The sequence below is a fragment of the Rhinolophus sinicus genome, linkage group LG12 (genome assembly GCF_036562045.2).
Source record: "Rhinolophus sinicus isolate RSC01 linkage group LG12, ASM3656204v1, whole genome shotgun sequence".
NCBI classification, from domain to species: domain Eukaryota; kingdom Metazoa; phylum Chordata; class Mammalia; order Chiroptera; family Rhinolophidae; genus Rhinolophus; species Rhinolophus sinicus.
In genome coordinates, this window is record NC_133761.1 from 27,708,749 (window position 1) to 27,728,843 (window position 20,095).

The 20,095-nt window shown below is 36.5% G+C and overlaps 1 protein-coding gene across 50 annotated transcripts in view; it reads right to left on the minus strand.

Moving 5' to 3' along the window:
- The window catches only part of RIMS2 (regulating synaptic membrane exocytosis 2), a 592,512-nt gene that overhangs the window by 314,574 nt on the left and 257,843 nt on the right, over positions 1-20,095 (minus strand). The window contains exons 5-6 of one of the 50 annotated variants that reach the window (XM_074316892.1): positions 19,016-19,027; positions 14,071-14,079 (exon numbers count right to left, since the gene is read on the minus strand). The exons of the other annotated variants lie outside the window; for them this stretch is intronic. Coding sequence (XP_074172993.1) covers positions 14,071-14,079; positions 19,016-19,027 — 21 coding nt within the window. The remainder of the gene's footprint in view (positions 1-14,070; positions 14,080-19,015; positions 19,028-20,095) is intronic. 50 annotated transcript variants of the gene reach the window in all.

A 20,095-nucleotide genomic window follows, 5' to 3' on the forward strand; every position in this document is an offset into this window, starting at 1 on the left:
TCCAAACAAAGTTAAATAAAACTGACAAAAGGTCAGTGTCTGAAGAGTGGGGAGAAATCCAAAAGTACTGTACTGCTTTCTGGTCTCACGAATTTCAAGTTTAAAGAGAGTCTAGGGACATGTGGTAGCACCGTTCAACTATTTGTGCAGTATTCATCTGCAGAATTCTCTCCTATAATTTAGTACAGATTTGGAGAGATTGTAGAAGGGCTGAGGATAAATAAATGCCTTTTTCCCCTCTGAGATTCCTAATAAAGACTTGTAGATTCTTCAAACAGAAATGCAATACAAATTCAAGGTAAATGATCTTCATAGAAATGTTAACCAATAATAAAATTCAACCATTTAGTTCACAGCAAACTGAAAAAAATTTCACAGAATATTTTGATTCTTCCAAACTGGTAAATCCAGATGATTTCAAAAACAACATTACAACTGATGTTAGAATAGCAAACCTTCTTTACTTTTCTTCCATGCACTTTTACCACCTTAGTGAGTTATCTTGGCAGTGTTCTCCCAGCTATAATGCACACTCTGCTGCCAATCATCTCCTCCCCATTAACCTTGTTTCTAGCTCCTTATTTGTTCCCCCGAACTCTCATTTGCATTATTTCTAACACTAGTACTGCTTTTCCTCTACTCTCTACTGATATTTCTAGGTCTTCAATTTCCTCCTCCCTACCCATCAAGTTTATATTGTCTTGTTAGGACTACTTCTCCCATTTTTAACTCCTTTTAACATTTAAAAAACATTCCCTCAGTTAAGTATTTCCCATGCATTCAAATTTATGATGACTCAATTTGGGGTTTAAAAAGTTTTCATTAGAGACTTACAGTGGAGTAGGTAAATGCTGTGCTTCCCTCTTCTCACATCCACATCAAAATTACAACTAAACTACAGAATAACCATCATTAAGGATTGCCTGAAATCTAGCAGAACTGAAGCCCTACAACTAAGGAAATACAGAACAAGACATGTTGAGACAGGTACAAGGGGCTGAGATGAAGAACACACCCACATGTGGCAGTTAAAAATCTGGAGGGATAGCTCAGCTGCAAAGTTTCCCTAGGAGGAGCAAGGAGTCCCAGCCCCTCACCAAGCTCCCCAGCCCAGGGCTACAGTGCCGGGAAGAGAGGTCTCCATAACTTCTGGCTGTGAAATGCAGCGGAGACTGTGGCTGAGTGAGAAGGAAGGCTGTTGAAGTCCCAGGCATCCACTTAAAGTGCTCGTGCACAGACTTGCTCGATGATAAACTCACTCACTCTGAGCTCCTGCACTGGGGAAGCAGTTTGAAAGTCACCTGGGACATACAGGGAGGAACTAAATTTTCTGGCTTCAGGGCTAGGGCAGGAGGGGAGACTTTCTCCCAGACATAAGTGCTGGCAGGCACCATTATTCCTTTGTTGAACCCTCCCCACATTTGGCCCCACACTGGAGATTAACTAAGACCCTGCCCTACCCAAATTGCAAGCCCACCCAAGCTACTTCCAGTGACTTTCCCATACAAATGAACTGTTTTAACTCATGCTACAGACTTTCCTAAAATCTTTAAAAGTTTCATAAGCCCCAGGCAGGCAGCACCTGGCATCAGCGTGCTCCATACCACTTGCTGAGCCGCCCCAAGCCTGGCACTAACAGCAGCCGGCCTCATTTCAAAGCATGGCCTCTCCCAGGCAACTCTAAGCCCAGCCCAAGTGGCAACCATCTGCACATCACTTTGTAGCTCTTACCAAAGAGTCCCAGGCAGGACACAGAAGCAGATAAACTCAGCTTGTAATACAGCCCCCCTAAGAGGCCCCAAAACCAACACACCTGGTGGTCAGCTTCAGACCACACCTGAGCATCACCCAACCAACTCCATAAAAGACACACCCAAAGAGCAGACAGGTAGGCACCAGAGACCTACTAAAGCAAATCCTGCCTTTAGAATCAGCCCTTGCACATCTCCTCCACTATAGTCTAGGTCAGTCCTCACATCAATCAGCCTTAGGGGCAATCCCTCCCATTGATGTGCAAACAACCAAGGCTCAACTGCAACAGGAGGGTACACACAAGCCACACAGGGACACAACTGGAGCTCCTGACTCAGGTAAACAGGGAGACTAAGCCCCACAGGACACCTACTACATAAGGCCACTCCAAAAAGACTGGGAGACATAGCAGCCCTACCTACTACATAGAAACAAACACAGGCAGGTAGCCAAAATGGGGAGACAAAGAAACATGTCTCAGATGAAAGTACTAAACAAAATGAAGACAAGCCATCTATCAGATACAGATGTCCAAACACTGGTTATAAAGATGCTCAATGATCACAGTAAGAACTTCAACAAAGGAATAGGAAACATAAAAACAGAGAGAGAAAATATAAAAAAAGAACCAGTCAGAAATGAAACATACAAAAACTGAAATAAAAAATACATGAGAAGAAATCAAAAGATTAGATAAAGTGAAGAATCAAATCAGTGATTTGGAAGATAAGGTAGCAGAAGACACCCAATCGGAACAGCAAAAAGAAAAAAAAAATGAAGAGAGTTTAAGAGGCCTCTGGGACATCATCAAGGGTACCAACATTTGTATCATTGACATACCAGTAGGAGAAGAGAAAGCAAGGAAATGAAAATCTATTTGAAGAAATAATGACAAAAAACTTCCCTAACCTGGTGAAAGAAATTGACACACTAGCCCAGGAAACACAGAGTCCCACAAAAGATGAACCCAAAGAAATATATCATAATTAGAATGCCAAAGGTTAAAGAAAAAAAAAGAATCTTAAAAGGAGCAAGAGAAAAGCAGTTAGTTACCCACAAGGGAGCTCCCATAAAACCATCAGCTGACTTCACAACAGAAACTTTGCAGGCCAGAAAGGATTGGCAGGAAACAGGCAAAGTGATGAAAAGCAAGGACCTATAACGAAGATTACTTTACCCAGAAAAGCTATCATTTAGAGTCAAAGGACAGATGAAGAGCTTCCCAGTAAAGAAAAAGCTAAAGCAGTGCATCACCACCAAACCAGCATTATAAGAAATGTTAAAGGGATTTCTTTAAGAAGAAAAAAAGATTAAAAATATGAATAATAAAATGGCAATAACTACATATCTATCAACAATTATTTTAAAAGTAAATGGATTAAATGCTCCAATCAAAACACACCGGGTGGCTGAATGGGTAAGAAAACAAAATCCTTACATATACTGCCTATCAGACACTCACTTCAGATCAAAAGACACATAGACTGAAAGTAAAGGATGGAAAAATTATGTCATGAAAATGGAAATGAAAACAAAAAAGCTGGGGTAGCAATAGACCAGACAAAATGTACTTTAAAACAAAGGCTATAACAGGAGACAAAGAAGGACTCAGTAATCTCACTTCTATTTATTTTAGAATAAACCCAAAACACTACTTTGAAGGGAAATGTGTATTCGTATGTTCACTGCAGCATTATTTACAATGGCCAAGATGTGGAAGAAGCCTGGGTGTCCACCAATGGATGAATGGATAAAGAGGAGGTGGTATATACCAGGGGTGCCAAAAAATGTATACAAGTGGACACTTTGGTCAACGTTGCTCAAGCAGTAGTTCACCATAATCAGAAGTGTCTGGATGCTGATGGTAACCACTCTGAGCTCCTCTTGTAATTGCAGAGGTCAAATGTGACTTGTATTCATCTTTTGTTATCGGTATATATTGAGTACTACAATTTTAAAAGTTTTCCTTTCTTAAAGTGTGTATACACTTTCTTGGCACCTTCTATATATACTATGGAATATTGCTCAGTCATGAAAGAGAATGGGTTCTAGCCATCTGTGGTGGCACGGATAGACTGGGAGGGTATTGTGCTGAGTGGAGTGTCAGAGAATGACAGATGTAATGTAATTTCACGTATATATGTAATTTAAATGACAAAATAAACAAAGAAACAAAACACAAACACACTCATAGAATCAGAGAACACTTTGATGGTTGTCAGATGGGTGGGCCATTGAGGGGGTTGGTGAAAAACGGGAAGAGATTAAGTATAAATTGGTTGTTACAAAGAGTCATGGGGATGTAGGGTACAGCATAAGGAATATAGTCAATAATATGTAACAACTATGTATGGTGTCAGCAGGGTACTCGATTTATCAGGGTGATAGATGGGAGGGGAGTTGGAGGGCAGGGAGAAAAAGGTAAAGGGATTAAGAAATACAAAGTGGTTGTTACAAAGTAATCATGGCACTGTAAAGTAAAGCATAGGGAATATAGTCAATAATAATGTAATAACTACGTATAGTGCCAGGTGAGTACTAGACTAGTCGGGGGATCACTTCTTCAATTATACAAATGTCTAACCATTATGATGTATACCTGAAATTAATATAGAATAATACTGAATGTCAACTGTAATTGAAAAATTTAGAAAAGGGGGGGGAAGGTGAAGGGGAATAAGAGGCTCAAATTTCCAGGTATAAAACAAGTCATAGGGATGTACTGTACAGCATGGGGAATATAGTCAGTAATATTGTGACAGCATAGCATGGTGTCAGATGGTTGCTGGACTTACCATGGTGTCACTTTAAGTATATAAATGTTGAATAACAATGGTGTATCCCTCAAACTGACATAACGTATGTTAGCTATATTTTTTAATAAAAATCTTTTTAAAAAAGAGGTGGTACATATAGATAATGGAATATTACTCAGCCATAATAAAGAATGAAATTTTACCATCTGCAACAACATAGATGGACCTACAGGGTACTGTACTGAGTGAAGGAAGTCAGGCAGAGAAGGACAAGTGTCACATAATTTCACTTATATGTGGAATCTGGAGAACAGGATAAATAAACAAACAAAAGAGAAACAAGCTCATAGATACAGAGAGCATTTTGATGTTTATCAGATTGGGGAGCAGGGTTGGCCAAATGGGTGAAATGGGGGAGGGGATAAGAGGTACAAATTGGTAGTTACAAAATAGTCAGGGGGATGTAGTGTATAGCAAAGGGAATACACCCAGTAGTATTGTAATCACTAAGTATGGTGTCAAATGGGTACTGGATTTATTGGGGTGATCACTTCGCAAGTTATATAAATGTCTAATCAGTGTGTTGTATACCTGAAACTAATATAATATTGTATGTCAGCTATAATTGAAAAAAAATTTTTTTAAGTTTTAATGAGAATAATTATATCTTTAGTATCCACTAAGTACAAAAATAAAAAGATTCTATAAATCACATAGCAGGTTAAATTAATTTTTATTGTATTCATGCCAATATTTTCAACTTATATATGAAAGATAGCGTGTATATTCTATATATTCTGTATATTCTCTGGAAAATGGTACACAAACGATGCTCCCCTATTGTAGCCCATTGTGCCACTCCATTCTCCCCACTATCCCTCCCAAAACTGCCATGTCAAAAAGAGACCCAAAGACTAGGAACCATTCTATACTAGAGAATAATTTAAACCTGTAGTGATTTTATTTCCCTTTTTTAAGGTGCTTTACTTGAGTCTTTGACAGGCAGCCTTAGAAACAACCCCACAATAAAAAAAAGATTTATTGAAAATAATACAAAGAAGATAGGAGAAACAGAAGAGTAAAAACGGATAAATACATTTAACAAATAACTTCTATAATCATCAGTGAAAACCACCAGATCCAACCATGCTGGCTTCCCTGCCAGCTCTCAGTTTTACGGCCATTGCTCTGGCAGGTCCCTCTGCCTGGAATGCTATTCCTCCAGAGATCAGCAGAGATACCTTCTAGTCCTATCGTCAGTAGAGACGTTCTTCAAGTCTTCCCTCAAATTTCACTTTCTCAAGGAGGCCTAACCTGAGCTCCGTATTTAATATTTCAATCTCAGCCTCCATTTCTGGGCACTCCCAATCCCAATCCCCTAAACTGCTTTACTTTTTAATGTTTTACTAACATTTATCACCTTCCAGTTATGGCATATTTTTATTTGCCATGTTTACTGTCTGTTTCCTCATGCATAAGTTTTACAGGAAGGAATCACAGGTTTAATCACTTTATTCCCAAATGCCTAGCACATAGTAGGTACTCAATAAATATCTCTTGTATAAGTAAATAAAGCTACAGAAACACAATATTTTTTACACTGTGTTAAAAATAAATTTCATTTGCCTAATTAGACAGTCTATCTACAATATAAGCTTAATTGTATTTGCCAAAACTCACACTATTTATTTTCCTTATTTGTATTTTATCTTGAAAAATAAACTAAAAAGTTACACAAAGTACCACTCTTAAGTAAACAAGCAAAAGATGTGCCTTCAATGTATGAGTCTTCAGAACATCAACCTCTTCCCTCTCCCAACTACTGAATATTTTTTATGCTATTTTGTTGATTTGTAAAAGTGATTTGAGAATTTAAGTGGTTGTTTTTCAGAGAGATAGAGAAAACTGCATTGCTTGAGATTGGGAGAGGTGAGGAGTTAAAGAAAAGCTGTCTCTTAGTAACAGAACAGAATCTTTGAAAAATAGAGCTACAACTCTGTCAATTAGCCTGTCACTTATTTTCATGAGAAAACAACTCAATCAAATTATTTTAGAGAGTGGCAGGTACAAAGAAAGCACTTGCTAAACAAGATCTTTCTTGGAAGAGAATTCATGATAACAAATCAATACAGTACTATTTGGAGCAACTACCATGACAAAACAAAACAATGTATTTCACTTAAATGCTGGAATCTTCATCATACCAGTATTCATGTTAATAGAATTTTTCCTACATGACTCCTATATGTTTATGTGCCAATAAATACACACATACCCTATTATATATCTTGACACAAAGCTGAAGGAACTGACATAAATTATTTCTACATGATCTACAATTCCAATCGGACTCAATTAGATCAATTAAAGGAACCCGATTTATCTTCCAGTTAACAGAATATTCTTTCTCAGAGAAAACAGCACCTAACATCTCCATGCCAGCATGTTCATGTTCCTTAGTTATCTATACCAATATTGCATTGCTTCAAATTAAGCATCAATCTGTATATATATATATATATATATATATATATATATATATATATATATATATGCAGTGTATGCTCTTCAAGACAGAGACTCTTGATTTCTTAATTCTTTAAGACCAGCAAAATACTATAAAGTGGACTCTGAGCAGATTGTCTTCAAATGTGGCTGTTTTCAAAAGTGGTATACATGTCATTACATCTTGGAGTACCATTGTTTTCCCTCCACTCCAAATCTCAGCAAGTCTGCCCCAAACCCATATATCTACACCACAAAAGCCTTAAAACATGATGGAAATTTTAAGCAAGGTTTATGGAGGAGGAGAAGACAGCATTGCACCCCATAGAGCAAAATTTCCATAAAACATCCTCTTTTTATAATTCCACTGTTTTCCTTGAAGTAATTTTCCCTTCAATAAAGCTCTCTTAGCCTCTTACCAGCTTGTTCCCCACACACCTCTACAAATTTCCTCTGCCAGTGAGGTATTATAGCTAGGAAAAAAGAAAAAAAATGTGATGCTTGCTGAAGCATCACAAATAAGCAGAGACAGAATGTGATAAAAGACACTGGTGGGGTTGAGCTTTGTGAAAGAAGGCTGTTAAATTTCACGAAGTGTTTTTGTGTGGTTTAATAATTTAAAACATGATGATCTCTTTCAAACACCACATTAAAAGAGGGAGATCAAGGAAGAGGCATGTCTGAGACCATGACGAGGATGAAACACCCAATTAGACACTGGAGGTAGGACTTTCTTTTGGATATAGATATATTTTTTAATATAAATTCTCCCAGATAAATTATGCTTTTTTTAAACCACTTTTATAGCAAAGTTTCTTTGGCAGTCTTCCAAGTAACTGATAGAAAATAATATCACACTGTGCACATACTTGCTTAACCTTTAGTTTTTGCCTTTTTTTTTTCTTAGTTTATGCCTATTTTCTACAATATGTTTAGGTAACAAGCTAAAAATAGGTGAATTTTTGGATTACTCAAAGTCTTCTGAATGAAGAAAACAGAAAATGTATTCTGGAAACAACTGTAATGAATTATCTGTTGTTTGGTCCTTTCTCATCCATTTCCCTTTTTTCGTGGAAGGGAAGGTGTGTCTCCTGCATTCTCAGCTTTGTGGTTTGGACTGAATTGACTTCACTTACCCTAGAGTTGAGTCATGATTAGCAGACTACCATCCCTGCATAATGCCCAAAGGCGACTCATGAGGACATTTGTCTGAGAGTGCTGAGACGCAGATATCCTGTTTTATAATTGAGGATCCATGTAACTCTCTGAGCTACTGGAAGTTAACTTAGAGTCATGAGTTGGGGAAGTCTTCCCAAAATGGAGTCAATATCCACTTAGTGACAATGAAAAATAGAAAGAAAGAAATTCAGTTCTAAGTCACATTATATAAAATTCACGAAATGTACCTTTGGAGTTTTCAATCAGGTAAACCAATAAATTGCCTTTTTTTTTAAAGCCCGTCTCTGTTGGGTTTTCCGTTACTTGTACCTGAAATCTTCTTGGCTAACAGAATCTGTGATATGGACTCTAAAGTTTATATGTAACTTTCTCATCAGCTGTCACAATGTTTATGAACTCTGTTTCTATGGAAATTGGTTTTTCCTTTGTGAAAAGTAAGTAGTCTGGGACTCTTACGTATCTGTAGTCACATGGGTTCTTTACAGTATTTCCTATTTCCAGTTTAATACTAAAAAAAGTCATTTAATGAGATCAAAATCTTTTATGATATCAAAAAATACAATATTGCTTGTTTAATATTAAATTTCATATGATAATTATGACTTGTTCTATTTAAGGCTAGAAAATGGTAAAACCAAATTACACTCAACGTCTCAAGCAACAGCAACAAGCTTCCTTTTTTTTCCTAAGTATTAATAATTCACAGTAAACTATTCCCCACCCAACTTCTAAGCTAATCCGAAGGAGGCAAAAGATGTAGACGGCACGTGGTAGTAACCGCTATTGCTGATAAAACTGAAATTAGAGAACTGGCCTGCATCCATGTAAAAGTGGGCTCCCTAACACCAAGCCTCACAATCATACAAACACTCCTATCCAGGTACAAATAACACTAAGACTATTTATTTTACAGCCTGTCCCTGTAAAACTGAAGGCAGGGACAGGAGAGAATGTGGGAGCAGCTTGTTCCCAAGATTTCTTGCTCCCAAGAAAAAGCAAGTGCTGCTTATGCTCACGTCCTTGTCCCCAACAGTGGAGTAGAACTCGCAGTACAGGGAAGCCAGTTAGTATTCCAGTGCAGCGCTCTCCACAAGGAAGGAAACATAGGAGTAAGGAAGGAGGGTATCCTACCAAAACTCAAGAACATGTAAGTCTAGAATTGTGTTCAGTTAAAGCAGCTCTAGTGAACACAGGACTTCATGAGTTATTGTTCAAAATAACATGCTGCTGAACCTGTAAGTTGATGAGATAGTAGTAAGGAATAATAGCCTTAGAGAGTTCATAGTATTTAACCAGGACCACAGGCAGAAGAGAATGTGGCGGACTCAGTTGGTCTCCTATTGAATATCTCATCTCTTTTCTTTCTTACAAATAGATTCCTAATTTTATTCAGAGCAACAATGTGCCTAGTCTAAAAATTTATTTTCCAGGGTCTCTTGTGGCTGGGGGTGGTCATGTGACATAGTTCAGGTCAACGAGATTTGGACAGAAGTTTACGAGGTACAGCTTCTACAAAAGCTATTTATTCCTAATGAAGAGACAGACCCAGCTGCCATGCACCTTTCCTACTTTGCCCTTCCTCCTTTTTGACTGGAATGTGATCTTGCCTGTAACCCAACAGGCCTCTGTTAACCATGAGTTTGAAAGCCACACACTGAGTAGCAGGAAAGCAAGCAAAAAGAGCGGAGGTCTCTATTGACTTCCTTGAGCAGTTGTATCGCCCTTGAGCTGTCTATCTCCAGACTTGTTTTTATGTGAGAAAAACATAAACCCCTTCTTTATTTAAGCATGACGTAAACACATATGAATAGCTATACCGTGTTTCCCAGAAAGTAAGACCTAACCAGAAAATAAGCCCTAGTATGATTTTTCAGGATGACATCCCCTGAGCATAAGCCCTAATGCGTCTTTTGGAGCAAAGATTAATATAAGACCCAGTCTTATTTTCGGGGAAACACAGCATATAACCAAACGTAATGCTAACCTAGGCCAGAGGGAATCTTGTCTCTAGTGAGAATTCTCAGGCATGTGGGTTCACTAGTACCATGGCTGCTATTTCTGTAGAAAATAAGAGGCTACCATAGATGGAAAAGGTCTATGAACGGAAAATATATGCACGCTGTCTGATGAAGCATAAGCCAAGGGGACAGTGACTTCAAATGAAAGAAGCAGAACAGTACAGCACAGGTCATGATTCCTTATCCAGTAGTGCGCTGGAGCCAAGACCTATTGTGAGAGAGTCCTCCTAACTCTGTGTTCAGTGATGTCACACTGATAGCTTAACATCAGCCATGTGGGGAATATTTACATCATGAAAATTTGCAAATGCTACCAATCAGGTCCCCCGCCCTTTGGAGAGGTGATTGTCAAATATTTACCAGCTCACAACTCCTTGTACCCCACTGCTCAGCTAAACTAGAGCCTAGAAAAAAGTGCAATGGTTAGCCAAATACCTATCACTATTCATTTTGATACTTCAATTAATTAGTGGAAAGAATACCTAATATAAAGCACAACATTTAGCAGGAGCTCAGGCACTGTTTGAGAAGAGTGTAAGGCAGGAAAAAAAAAATTCTTTCTCTGTAACCAATAACTATAGTTAATGTTATTTTTAAAAACAATTACAAATAGGAAAGCAAATTCCACAAGTTTTAATTTAATGATACATGAAAGTCCCTGAAATTTTTTGAAGATGGCATTCCACCCCTCCAACCTACAGTCTTTTGTTTGAGTTGCACACTGGACTGTTTAAGTATATTTATGAAATCAGCACATGTTAGAGCTTAAAAAAAAAACCTTGGTAAGTATGATTTCCAAAGATCCAATGGTCAGTGTAATGACAGATAGGGAAAGAGGGTGTCACACTGCATTTAAAGTTCCCCAGTCACACAGCGAAAACCAAAAATAGTTACCACCAGATGGCACTAGATTGTATAGCTGAATCAACACGGAGGTATTCACAAAAAACTGTCCTAGTTTTTTCATTATTATACATTTTTATGTTATGCAAAATTCCTTTTACATTATTTCATTTATCAGGATTATTTATATCATAATTCTTTGCACAAAGAATTTGAAATGGCACAAAAAATAAAATACAGAAACAGAAAATCGGGATCAAAGTCATACATGGCAGAAGAGACCAGAAATGAAACTTGCGTGAAGATTTAAAAAGGGCTCATGCACCATATGAACAGTTTTGGACTTCTATCCTGTAGACCATGGTGGGTGGGGGGGCAGGAGTCATCAGATGTTTTGTGTGGACTCATACAACAGTCATCGGGTTAAACCAAGGGACAGGAGCTAGTCTAGTAGTAGGATGATTAACTGGATTATTCCAATGATGCTAATCAGAAATTATGAGGTCCCTAACCAAAGCAGTGGAAGGAAATGAAACAAAATATATTTAGGAGTTTAAATCTGTGAAACTTTATGACAGATTAGATGTAGGAAGTAAGGAAAAAGAGAAAAACAAAAGTTGGCTGTGGTTTTTTTTCTTGGGGGATTAAATGAATTAAATTTGGAATAGAGGAAAAGAAAAAGGTTTATAGGAAAATATATATTCTAATGTCCAATATTTCATAAATGACACCAAACAATGAGAATCTGTAGTGTTTCTCCATCCCTGAACAAAAGAGAAGGTATCCTGACTAGCCAACATGAGCGTGTTTGTCTACTTAGCAGATTGTATTCCTATAGTGAATAAGAGTGATTGAACACATCATGCCATAAGTTAATGTATATGATGAAGAGTCTTAGGAATTATTGTTTATTATTATTATTGGTGTTGTTGTTGTTATGGTGATGGTGGTTTAGCTAAACTGAACACTGTGTACCAGGTAGAGTTCTGGACATTTCACATGTATCCACTCATTCACCCTTCAAAATAATCTTATGAAGAAAGTATTGTTACCATCATCCCCATTTTTCAGATGTGTAAACTGAGTGCAAAGTTATTAACCTTGACTAAACTTACATAGCTGCTAAATGACAGAGGAGAAATTTAAAGCTACTAAGAGAGAAAACTGCCCTTATAGCTATCAGCTTGTACCTGGCCTAGCTGCTATCAGTTAGGCTCTGGTATGCCCTTGGTAAATGCAAACAATTTCACAGAAAATCAACACTAGACAAAGACTATTATGGAACAAGGTAAAAACAAGACCAGCCCATCAACAAGTCTGAACAGAGATAAAAGCAAAGACATGGTGCAACCAAAATGACCAAACTTTCCTTGCCCCTAACTGAAAAAGTGACCACTGCTTCTTTAGTATACTCTAATGATGTTCCGCTCCTCCCATCTCCTAGATAAATATTAAGATACTCAAACTGTCCCTGCTTTCTGATAGCATCCAACTCGACACAGATTCCCATTTCTTTGAATCCTCCCTCAAATCACCTAATACCAGCCCAAATTCTATAACAAGCTTTCCTTAATCCCTTCTTGTTGAGATACCCCATAATTTTACAAGGTATGTAACCTCTCTTGCTGTAGCAAATAATAAAACCCAATTTTGTTTGACTAGAGATGTGTTCCTGGTTGTCTCTGGCCGGAGGACATCAACACTAGCTCTTCAGGATCCAAGGCTTATTCTCTTAAACACTATGCTATATGTGAACACTCCTCATACAGGACAGGTACTCGATATCGGGGAAAATGTCCATTCTAAAGCCAATTAGACAACTGGGAAAACTAACAAATAAAAAAGAAAAACTAAAATATAATGGATTTGGTTTAAAAAAAAAGTAAACACTTACACTAAATGCTTAATCTATATGCCTAATGAATAATGGTAATGCATGGGATGTTGTATAAGTTACGTGCGTTTTATGTCTTATTTCACAATAGAACTGTAACACATTCATAGCTGCTTATGAAGCATGGAAATCTGGCACGAGGCTCTATCAGTGGCTGAATCTTACGTGAAGCACCAATGGGCAGCAGGCCTCAGAGTGTCGTGGCTTTTTGCAGAGCTACCCCAGACCTGGTACTGGTGGCAGCTGTCTTTGGTTCACAGCGTGGCCTCTCCCACGAGCCTCCAGGTCCAGCACTGACAGCAATCAACTGTGGATCACTTTGTAGCTCCTGTCAGGTAGTCCCTTGCCAGTTACAAGCAGTGGCTGACCTGGGCCTGCACGAAGCCCCTCCCAAGAGGCCCAGAACCAACATACTTGGCAGCTGGCTTCAGACCACAGCAGAGCACCATCCAATTAACCCCATAAGTGGCACCCCCAAAGGGTAGTCTCAACAGACACCACAGCCTGCTGGGGTGAATCCTGCCCCCTCACTCCCCGCCAACACCCCCCCGCCACACACACACACACACACACACACACCACACAGCAGCCTGTAAGCAGAAAGCGAAGGGGAATAAGAAGTTCAAATTTCCAGGAATAAGACAAATAAGTCATGGGGATGTCACATGGGGATGAACAGCATAGGATTATAGTCAATAACATTGTGATAGCGTGCTATGGTATCTGATGATTGCTAGTGACCACTTCTTTAGGTACATAAATGTTGAACAACTATGGTGTACACCTGACACTGATATAATGTTGTATGTTAGCTACATTTTAATAAAAACCTTTAAAAAAAAGAATGAAAATCTGATGACCACTTTAACAAAATAATAGACAGCATAACTTGTATGCTCTATTTTTAGCTCTATGATTAGCAGTTGTGTGACCTCAGTTTCCTGACCTACTAATGGGAATAATAAATGTAATAAAAACTAAATGAGGTAACACATGTTTAGTGCTTAACACAATGCCTGGCACAAAGTTGTGCTCAATGATGAAAGGCATTATTTTGGATACTTCTGCTTACTGGGAATGCAGAGGCCACAGAGTATAAAAAGCAAGTTTTCTTTACTTCGACCTAGAAATGCTGAATGAGAAAATTTTTTCCAAGCATATTTTCCCACATCTTTTTCTTTATTCTTAGCTTATTCGTAGTGGACCCTTTCTCTAAGCCTCCAAATGCCTAACAAAAACAGTGGCCATTAACATTTACCGAATACTTAATATCTACTAAATACTATGCATGGTGATTTACTATACTCTCTTGTTTACCTCTCACAAACAATCTATGAAGAAGGTTCTATTATAATTCCCTTTGCACAAATAAGGAAAGTAAAGCTTAAGAGAGCCTAAGTGAAAGAAAAACAATCAGGGAATGACAGAGCTTGAATATGAGCCCAGTCTGTTTTACTCCAGAACCGACGCTCTTAAAACAATCCATACTTTGATGTGCGCAGTTCAGTGAGCTGTGTCAGCTCGCCAGGGAACAAAGATGAAGATGTTATTATTTTTCTCCAATCAGTGCATTCAACTATGTCCTGCTTAATCTACCTTTCCCATTCCATGACATCCAGAATATCTCGAGTATAGCCATCTGCAATGATGTCGACTCGACCGATAGGAAACTCATCGTGATAGATATTGCTAGAGACCTGTGACAGCAAATGTTCTTTCCCTTCCGAGCACACGGAAGACTACACTTCTCAGCACACTTCCAGGTAGGAGAGGCCAAGAGATTGATCCCATCAAGTGAACTCTGAAGGAAAGTGTATCATTTCTGGGCTGAGGTGGTAAAAAGCCCATCCTCACTTCTCCAGCCTCTCCTCCTCTGGCTGCACATGCATACTAGATAGCACAGCTACAAGATGGCAGAGTTGGTACCACTGAACCACACGGGAGGCAACTGCTCTGGAGAGTAAGTCACTCTTACCCACAGTACCACACTATACCACACGAAACAAAAGCAAGAAGTAAACTTTTTTTGGTTAAAGTTTTGTATGCTAAGCATTGAGATTTTAGAGTTGCTTGTTACTGCTGTATAACCTTGCCAATCATGAATAAAACACTTACACATTCCTTCCTACCCCACACATGGAAATTCAGGCTGCTCTATGCACACATCCCCTACTACCACTCTCTTTCCAACTCCCTATTCCTCTGTTGAAATAGGCACAAGGATGGATAAATCAATAACTCTACTACCTAAATCGATGGCTAACCAGGAAATAGAATACTATCATCTCCTGCCTGTCACAAACTCTAATCACTACAAGTAACTCACAGATTCCCTTCACTTGGTTTTTGATGAAGAGGGACAGTATATTCCTTCCCAAAGTGGTAGAAAAGGGAGAAGACCACTGCACTCCCCACTAGGCCCCAGATTCATTAGTCATTACTGCTCTCTCCTCCGCCATCTCCCCAGTCCTCTTTATATTCAAGTGAAGATTCCACTGAGGGAGATGGCTGAAGGTAGCTGCAAGTTTATCTCCTTTTAGGAACCCCCAAGAGAAGGCTTGGGCCCCAATTATTGGCAAGACTTTTGTTTAATGATGGTGTACTTAATGTTTTTCTGTTCACATTAGGCTCCAGTCTCTAATTCCAAAGCAAAAGAAAAAGACCCACTCCACATACTACTATAGTTATTTAGACTCTCATGTTATCCCAAGCTATCATTTGCAGTACTTATTTTTTACGCGATACTGAAAATTTCTTCAAGCCACAATTATCCATTTCAACTGTACGAGTATGCTACAAAGAACCACTCAGATTACACCCATTCATACAAGTGTATGAATGAACAAAAATACCCTTTTAGAGGGTTGTTTTCCCTTCTCCATAAAATGCAAGATTCAGATTAGAAAACAAAGATCCCCTCTAATTCTAGCTTACTATGATCTTATAATATTGTATACTATATTGTTGCAAATTATGCTCCCATAATACTATATATATTGTTGTAGAATTTTTACTACACTATCCAGCTAGGAGAAATAAACCATGATAACTTTAAGTGACTAGGTTCTGAGTTAAGATGAGCCCAGCTATTTTCTGTGCTAAGGTTCTTTTTAACTTAATTTTCCTAATTTTACATGACTACCCAATGCTTTTCTGTATACCAACATTAAAACAAATTGGAAAAATAATTTTTAACACTTAAAATTTAAGGAGCATTTTCCTTTATGATTGAATAAAGGTAGATGGGATCCAATGGCTACTACCAAAATGTGTATCAAATTTTATAAATACATAATACAAACTTTAAAAAGTTAATTAATATTAACAAATAATTGATAAACATAATAATGTCATCAGCAATTTTCATTTGTTCAAGGGTTTCTGAACTTCCTTTGGGATAGGGGTTTGGCAATTTTATAACTGATATTCTCCTGTCTGTGTTAAAATAAGGTCTTGAAGTTTTTTTGGTTTTCTGAAAACAAGCATATTTATATAAATATGAAGAGAGTATTTATATTATTTGGATTTTTCTAATGTACTCTTCCAGAATTTTTAATTATTCATTAATAATATTTTATATAATATAAACATACATAATATACAAATATTACTTATTTTCTTAATATAAATCTATACCAAAAGGATTTTAATATAACTAATGACCAAATATAATATACAACTCTTTAATTCTTTTTTAAAAAAAAGAGTTTATGTTTAACCCCTCCTGATAAATCATCATAGTTTTCCTTCTTCATTTTCATGCGTTGGATAGATGTCTTGAAACCTGAATAAAATACTCGAAACTAGTAGATTTTGTGATAGTAACAGATTCTTAATCATTCAACAGACCCTTTTTTTTTTCTTAATACAAACTATCAACAGGCTTTGAAAATTTTCAGATCTAATTTTTCTGATAAAATAGTAATGCAATAAAATAAACTGTCGAGCTTATAGGAGGAAGAGTTTAATAATTTAATTAGCAAGCCCATAGTTATTTTCTTAACACTCATTTTTTTAATATATAAAATAATTTCATTCAAAAATTAGTGTTGAATCTAATCTGAGTAAAAAATTTTACAGGTAAAATATACCCTTAATGTTAAAAATTAAAACCAGAAAGTATTATTCAAATTTATTATAAGCAGTGCCCAATAACTTATATATTCCTTTTCACTCCATTTTTTTATTCCTTTATACACATATCCTAATTTCCTACTACCCAGAAAGCATTGTGCTAGACATGACTGGGATTTAAAATGTTAATAAAATAGTATTCACTGTGTCTCTTAATGTTGTCTGAGGATATGCATAAAAAGTTACACAAGCCTAACCAGGACAATGTCTCATGACTAGTTTAGATACAATGTGCAAACATTTTTGAAGCTGATCTCTAAAAGCTAATCCAATAATCAGTTACAACTACATTTGACTGCAAGTCCCAGAAAACCCATCAAACGGCATTTTTGAACAGAAAGGATTTATTTGACTTACACAAGAAGTCAGTCCAGGGCTGGAACAGCACTAAATGATGCTGACAGAGCACCAGACTCTCTGTACTGCTATGGCTCTACAATCCTGGACTTTGGATACTGCAGCTCAGGCATTTCTTGAATGTCCAGGAAGGAAAAAGGGAGAAGCCAGAGAAGCTGCACTAGTGGACCAGGTTCTCTTTGTACAGAACTGAGTCACAAGGCTGCCTGAAGCTGCAATGAAAAGATGAGCTTTTCATTTCACAGCTACTGTAGTGGAGAAGAATTTATAGTAGAGGAATAGAGTGACAAGAGAGCTGTAGTGAATACTTAGTGAGATCATAGAGAGTATCTATGCACCTTGTGATTTGCGGACCATAGTTTTGATTTTCGAATTAAGTGTAATTCCAAACATAATAAGTTGAAACGAGTATAATAATTTTATACTCTTGTTTATGCATCATATACAACCAGGCATATATACACAGTAAAATAAAAAATAGTAAATATTCAGACATCTAGATGAAAAATAGATCATCAAATTGAGGATCAAAATACTGTGAGATGAAACTAAAGGCCAGAATATACAATCTCATGTAAACATACTCTTAAAATAAACCAATATATCCCAAAGTAAAACTGAAGCATCATGGCTCAAAAACACACACAAAAAAAAGAGTCCCCAAAAACTAGTAAACGAAGACCTTTAAGATAATTATTATATCAAAAATTAAATGTTGAGGAAACAATTTTATCATAACATCTATGAATAAAAAGTTGTATTAGAGTAATAACAAACATGAAAATAAGTGAGCATGGATATATACAAATTGGTTGAAGAAGCAACTCAGAAGTGTCCTATCCTATGCATTTTAAAATAAGAAAATGGCACAATAAAAGAGTTTTAGACACCAGCCATGTGCTTAGAATCTTCATTAAATGCATTATGTTTTTGTAAGTTTAGATTAATATATTAATAAGTAACTACTTATTATTTATCTATTAACTGTGGTAACAGAATCAATACTCATGAATTCCCCTGAGTAAAATTGTATACAAAAGTATAAAGTACTCTGTTAGCTATTATCACATTTCTAAGAAGAGAGTCTGCAGTTTTGGAAAGGAAAAAACTCAAAGTTTAATGTAATGATTGAAAGCCTCCATCTATTATGTGAATATCGAAAGGGAAAAAAACTCAGTTTGAATTTCTTTGAAAAGCTTTTTAAAGAGAACTAAGTTATTTATACTATGCAATCAACTTTAGGATGGTAAATCAAACAAACTATTAGTGGAAATATTTAATTAATGTTTATTGAGACTAGTATTAGATGTGCCATATTTATCATAAGTAAAATCAGTGTTTTGGTTATTTAAAAATGAATACGTTTGGATATATCCTAATAAATTATAAAGGGTTTTCAACTTCCTTTTTTTTCTTGTTCTCTTTTTTATCTCTTCTTTTTAAACTGCCATGTGAACTTGTTCCTAACAAATTAATCAGTTACAACTGAAAATTATTGTGAAGCAGACATGACAACTTCTTCTGAATAAAAAATGTTTTGGAATGCCCTTCCAATGCAAAAGTCACAGGTGAAATACAGTTTTGTATTACTGTCATATTAGTAAGTTAAAAACCTATATGCAATAATGCTCTGTAAATGTAAAGTTTAAATATAACTAATGTAACGTTACCTGTGATTTTACTCTCAAAATTCAAATAAAGAGAAACATTTTTCTGTGTATTTAATTCATTGATACTTAAACTGTTAAAATTAGTTCCCAATTCTGTACATGAGTCTATTGCTATTACATCCATACTATATTCTGTTTGTCAATTGCCACATTTCTTAGTTCTGTTAGTGCTGATTCCCCTCATGCAAACCAGCTGACAGAATCCAGTCTTGCTGGAAGTTGCAGCCACAGCCCTCCTATCAAAGTAGCAGCTTCACTCTCTAAGACAATGTTTTTTTGGGGAAAAGTCCAACTGCAGTGGAAGACTGCTGTAAATCTGCCTGAATATCACTTGCAGCATCTATACAGGTGAGATAGGGAGTTACAATCCACATGTCGCTGATCTTTTCTTGGCTCTTTGTGGCTCTGAATCATGAAATAATTAATGATTTTCCTAAAAGTGAAACTACATTTTCATGTTTTATTTGTCCTTATAATATAATCAATAATATATACAGAAAATGAAATCATAATATATGCTAAGTCCTATTTTGGCCAACGCTGTAAATATTTCTTTGACTTTATTTGTTTAAGACCAAAATTATGTCATCTTTTTAATCTTCACCTTTTGGATTGCATGTATGTATACACACGCATCATATACAACAAGGCATATACACAGATACACATATGTAACTGCACTGCAGTCAGCAATTGTATGAATATTGAAATCAAACTATTTTCTGAACATAATAAAAAAGAAGAAAATATATTCAACTGTTATTGAATTGGCAAATTTCAAAGTTCGTTCACTGTTCTATGTAGAATACAACTTTTTTATTTACAGTATTTTTCTTAGCTCATTTATTCTACTCTTATTTCAAGGAATCATTCCCATAAAATTATCATATTTTTTCATATTTTTATGGACATTACAAATATTTTTGAATTATCAAAATTATAGGGCAACTTACAGATAACTAGCAAAATATAAAATAAAAATAGACT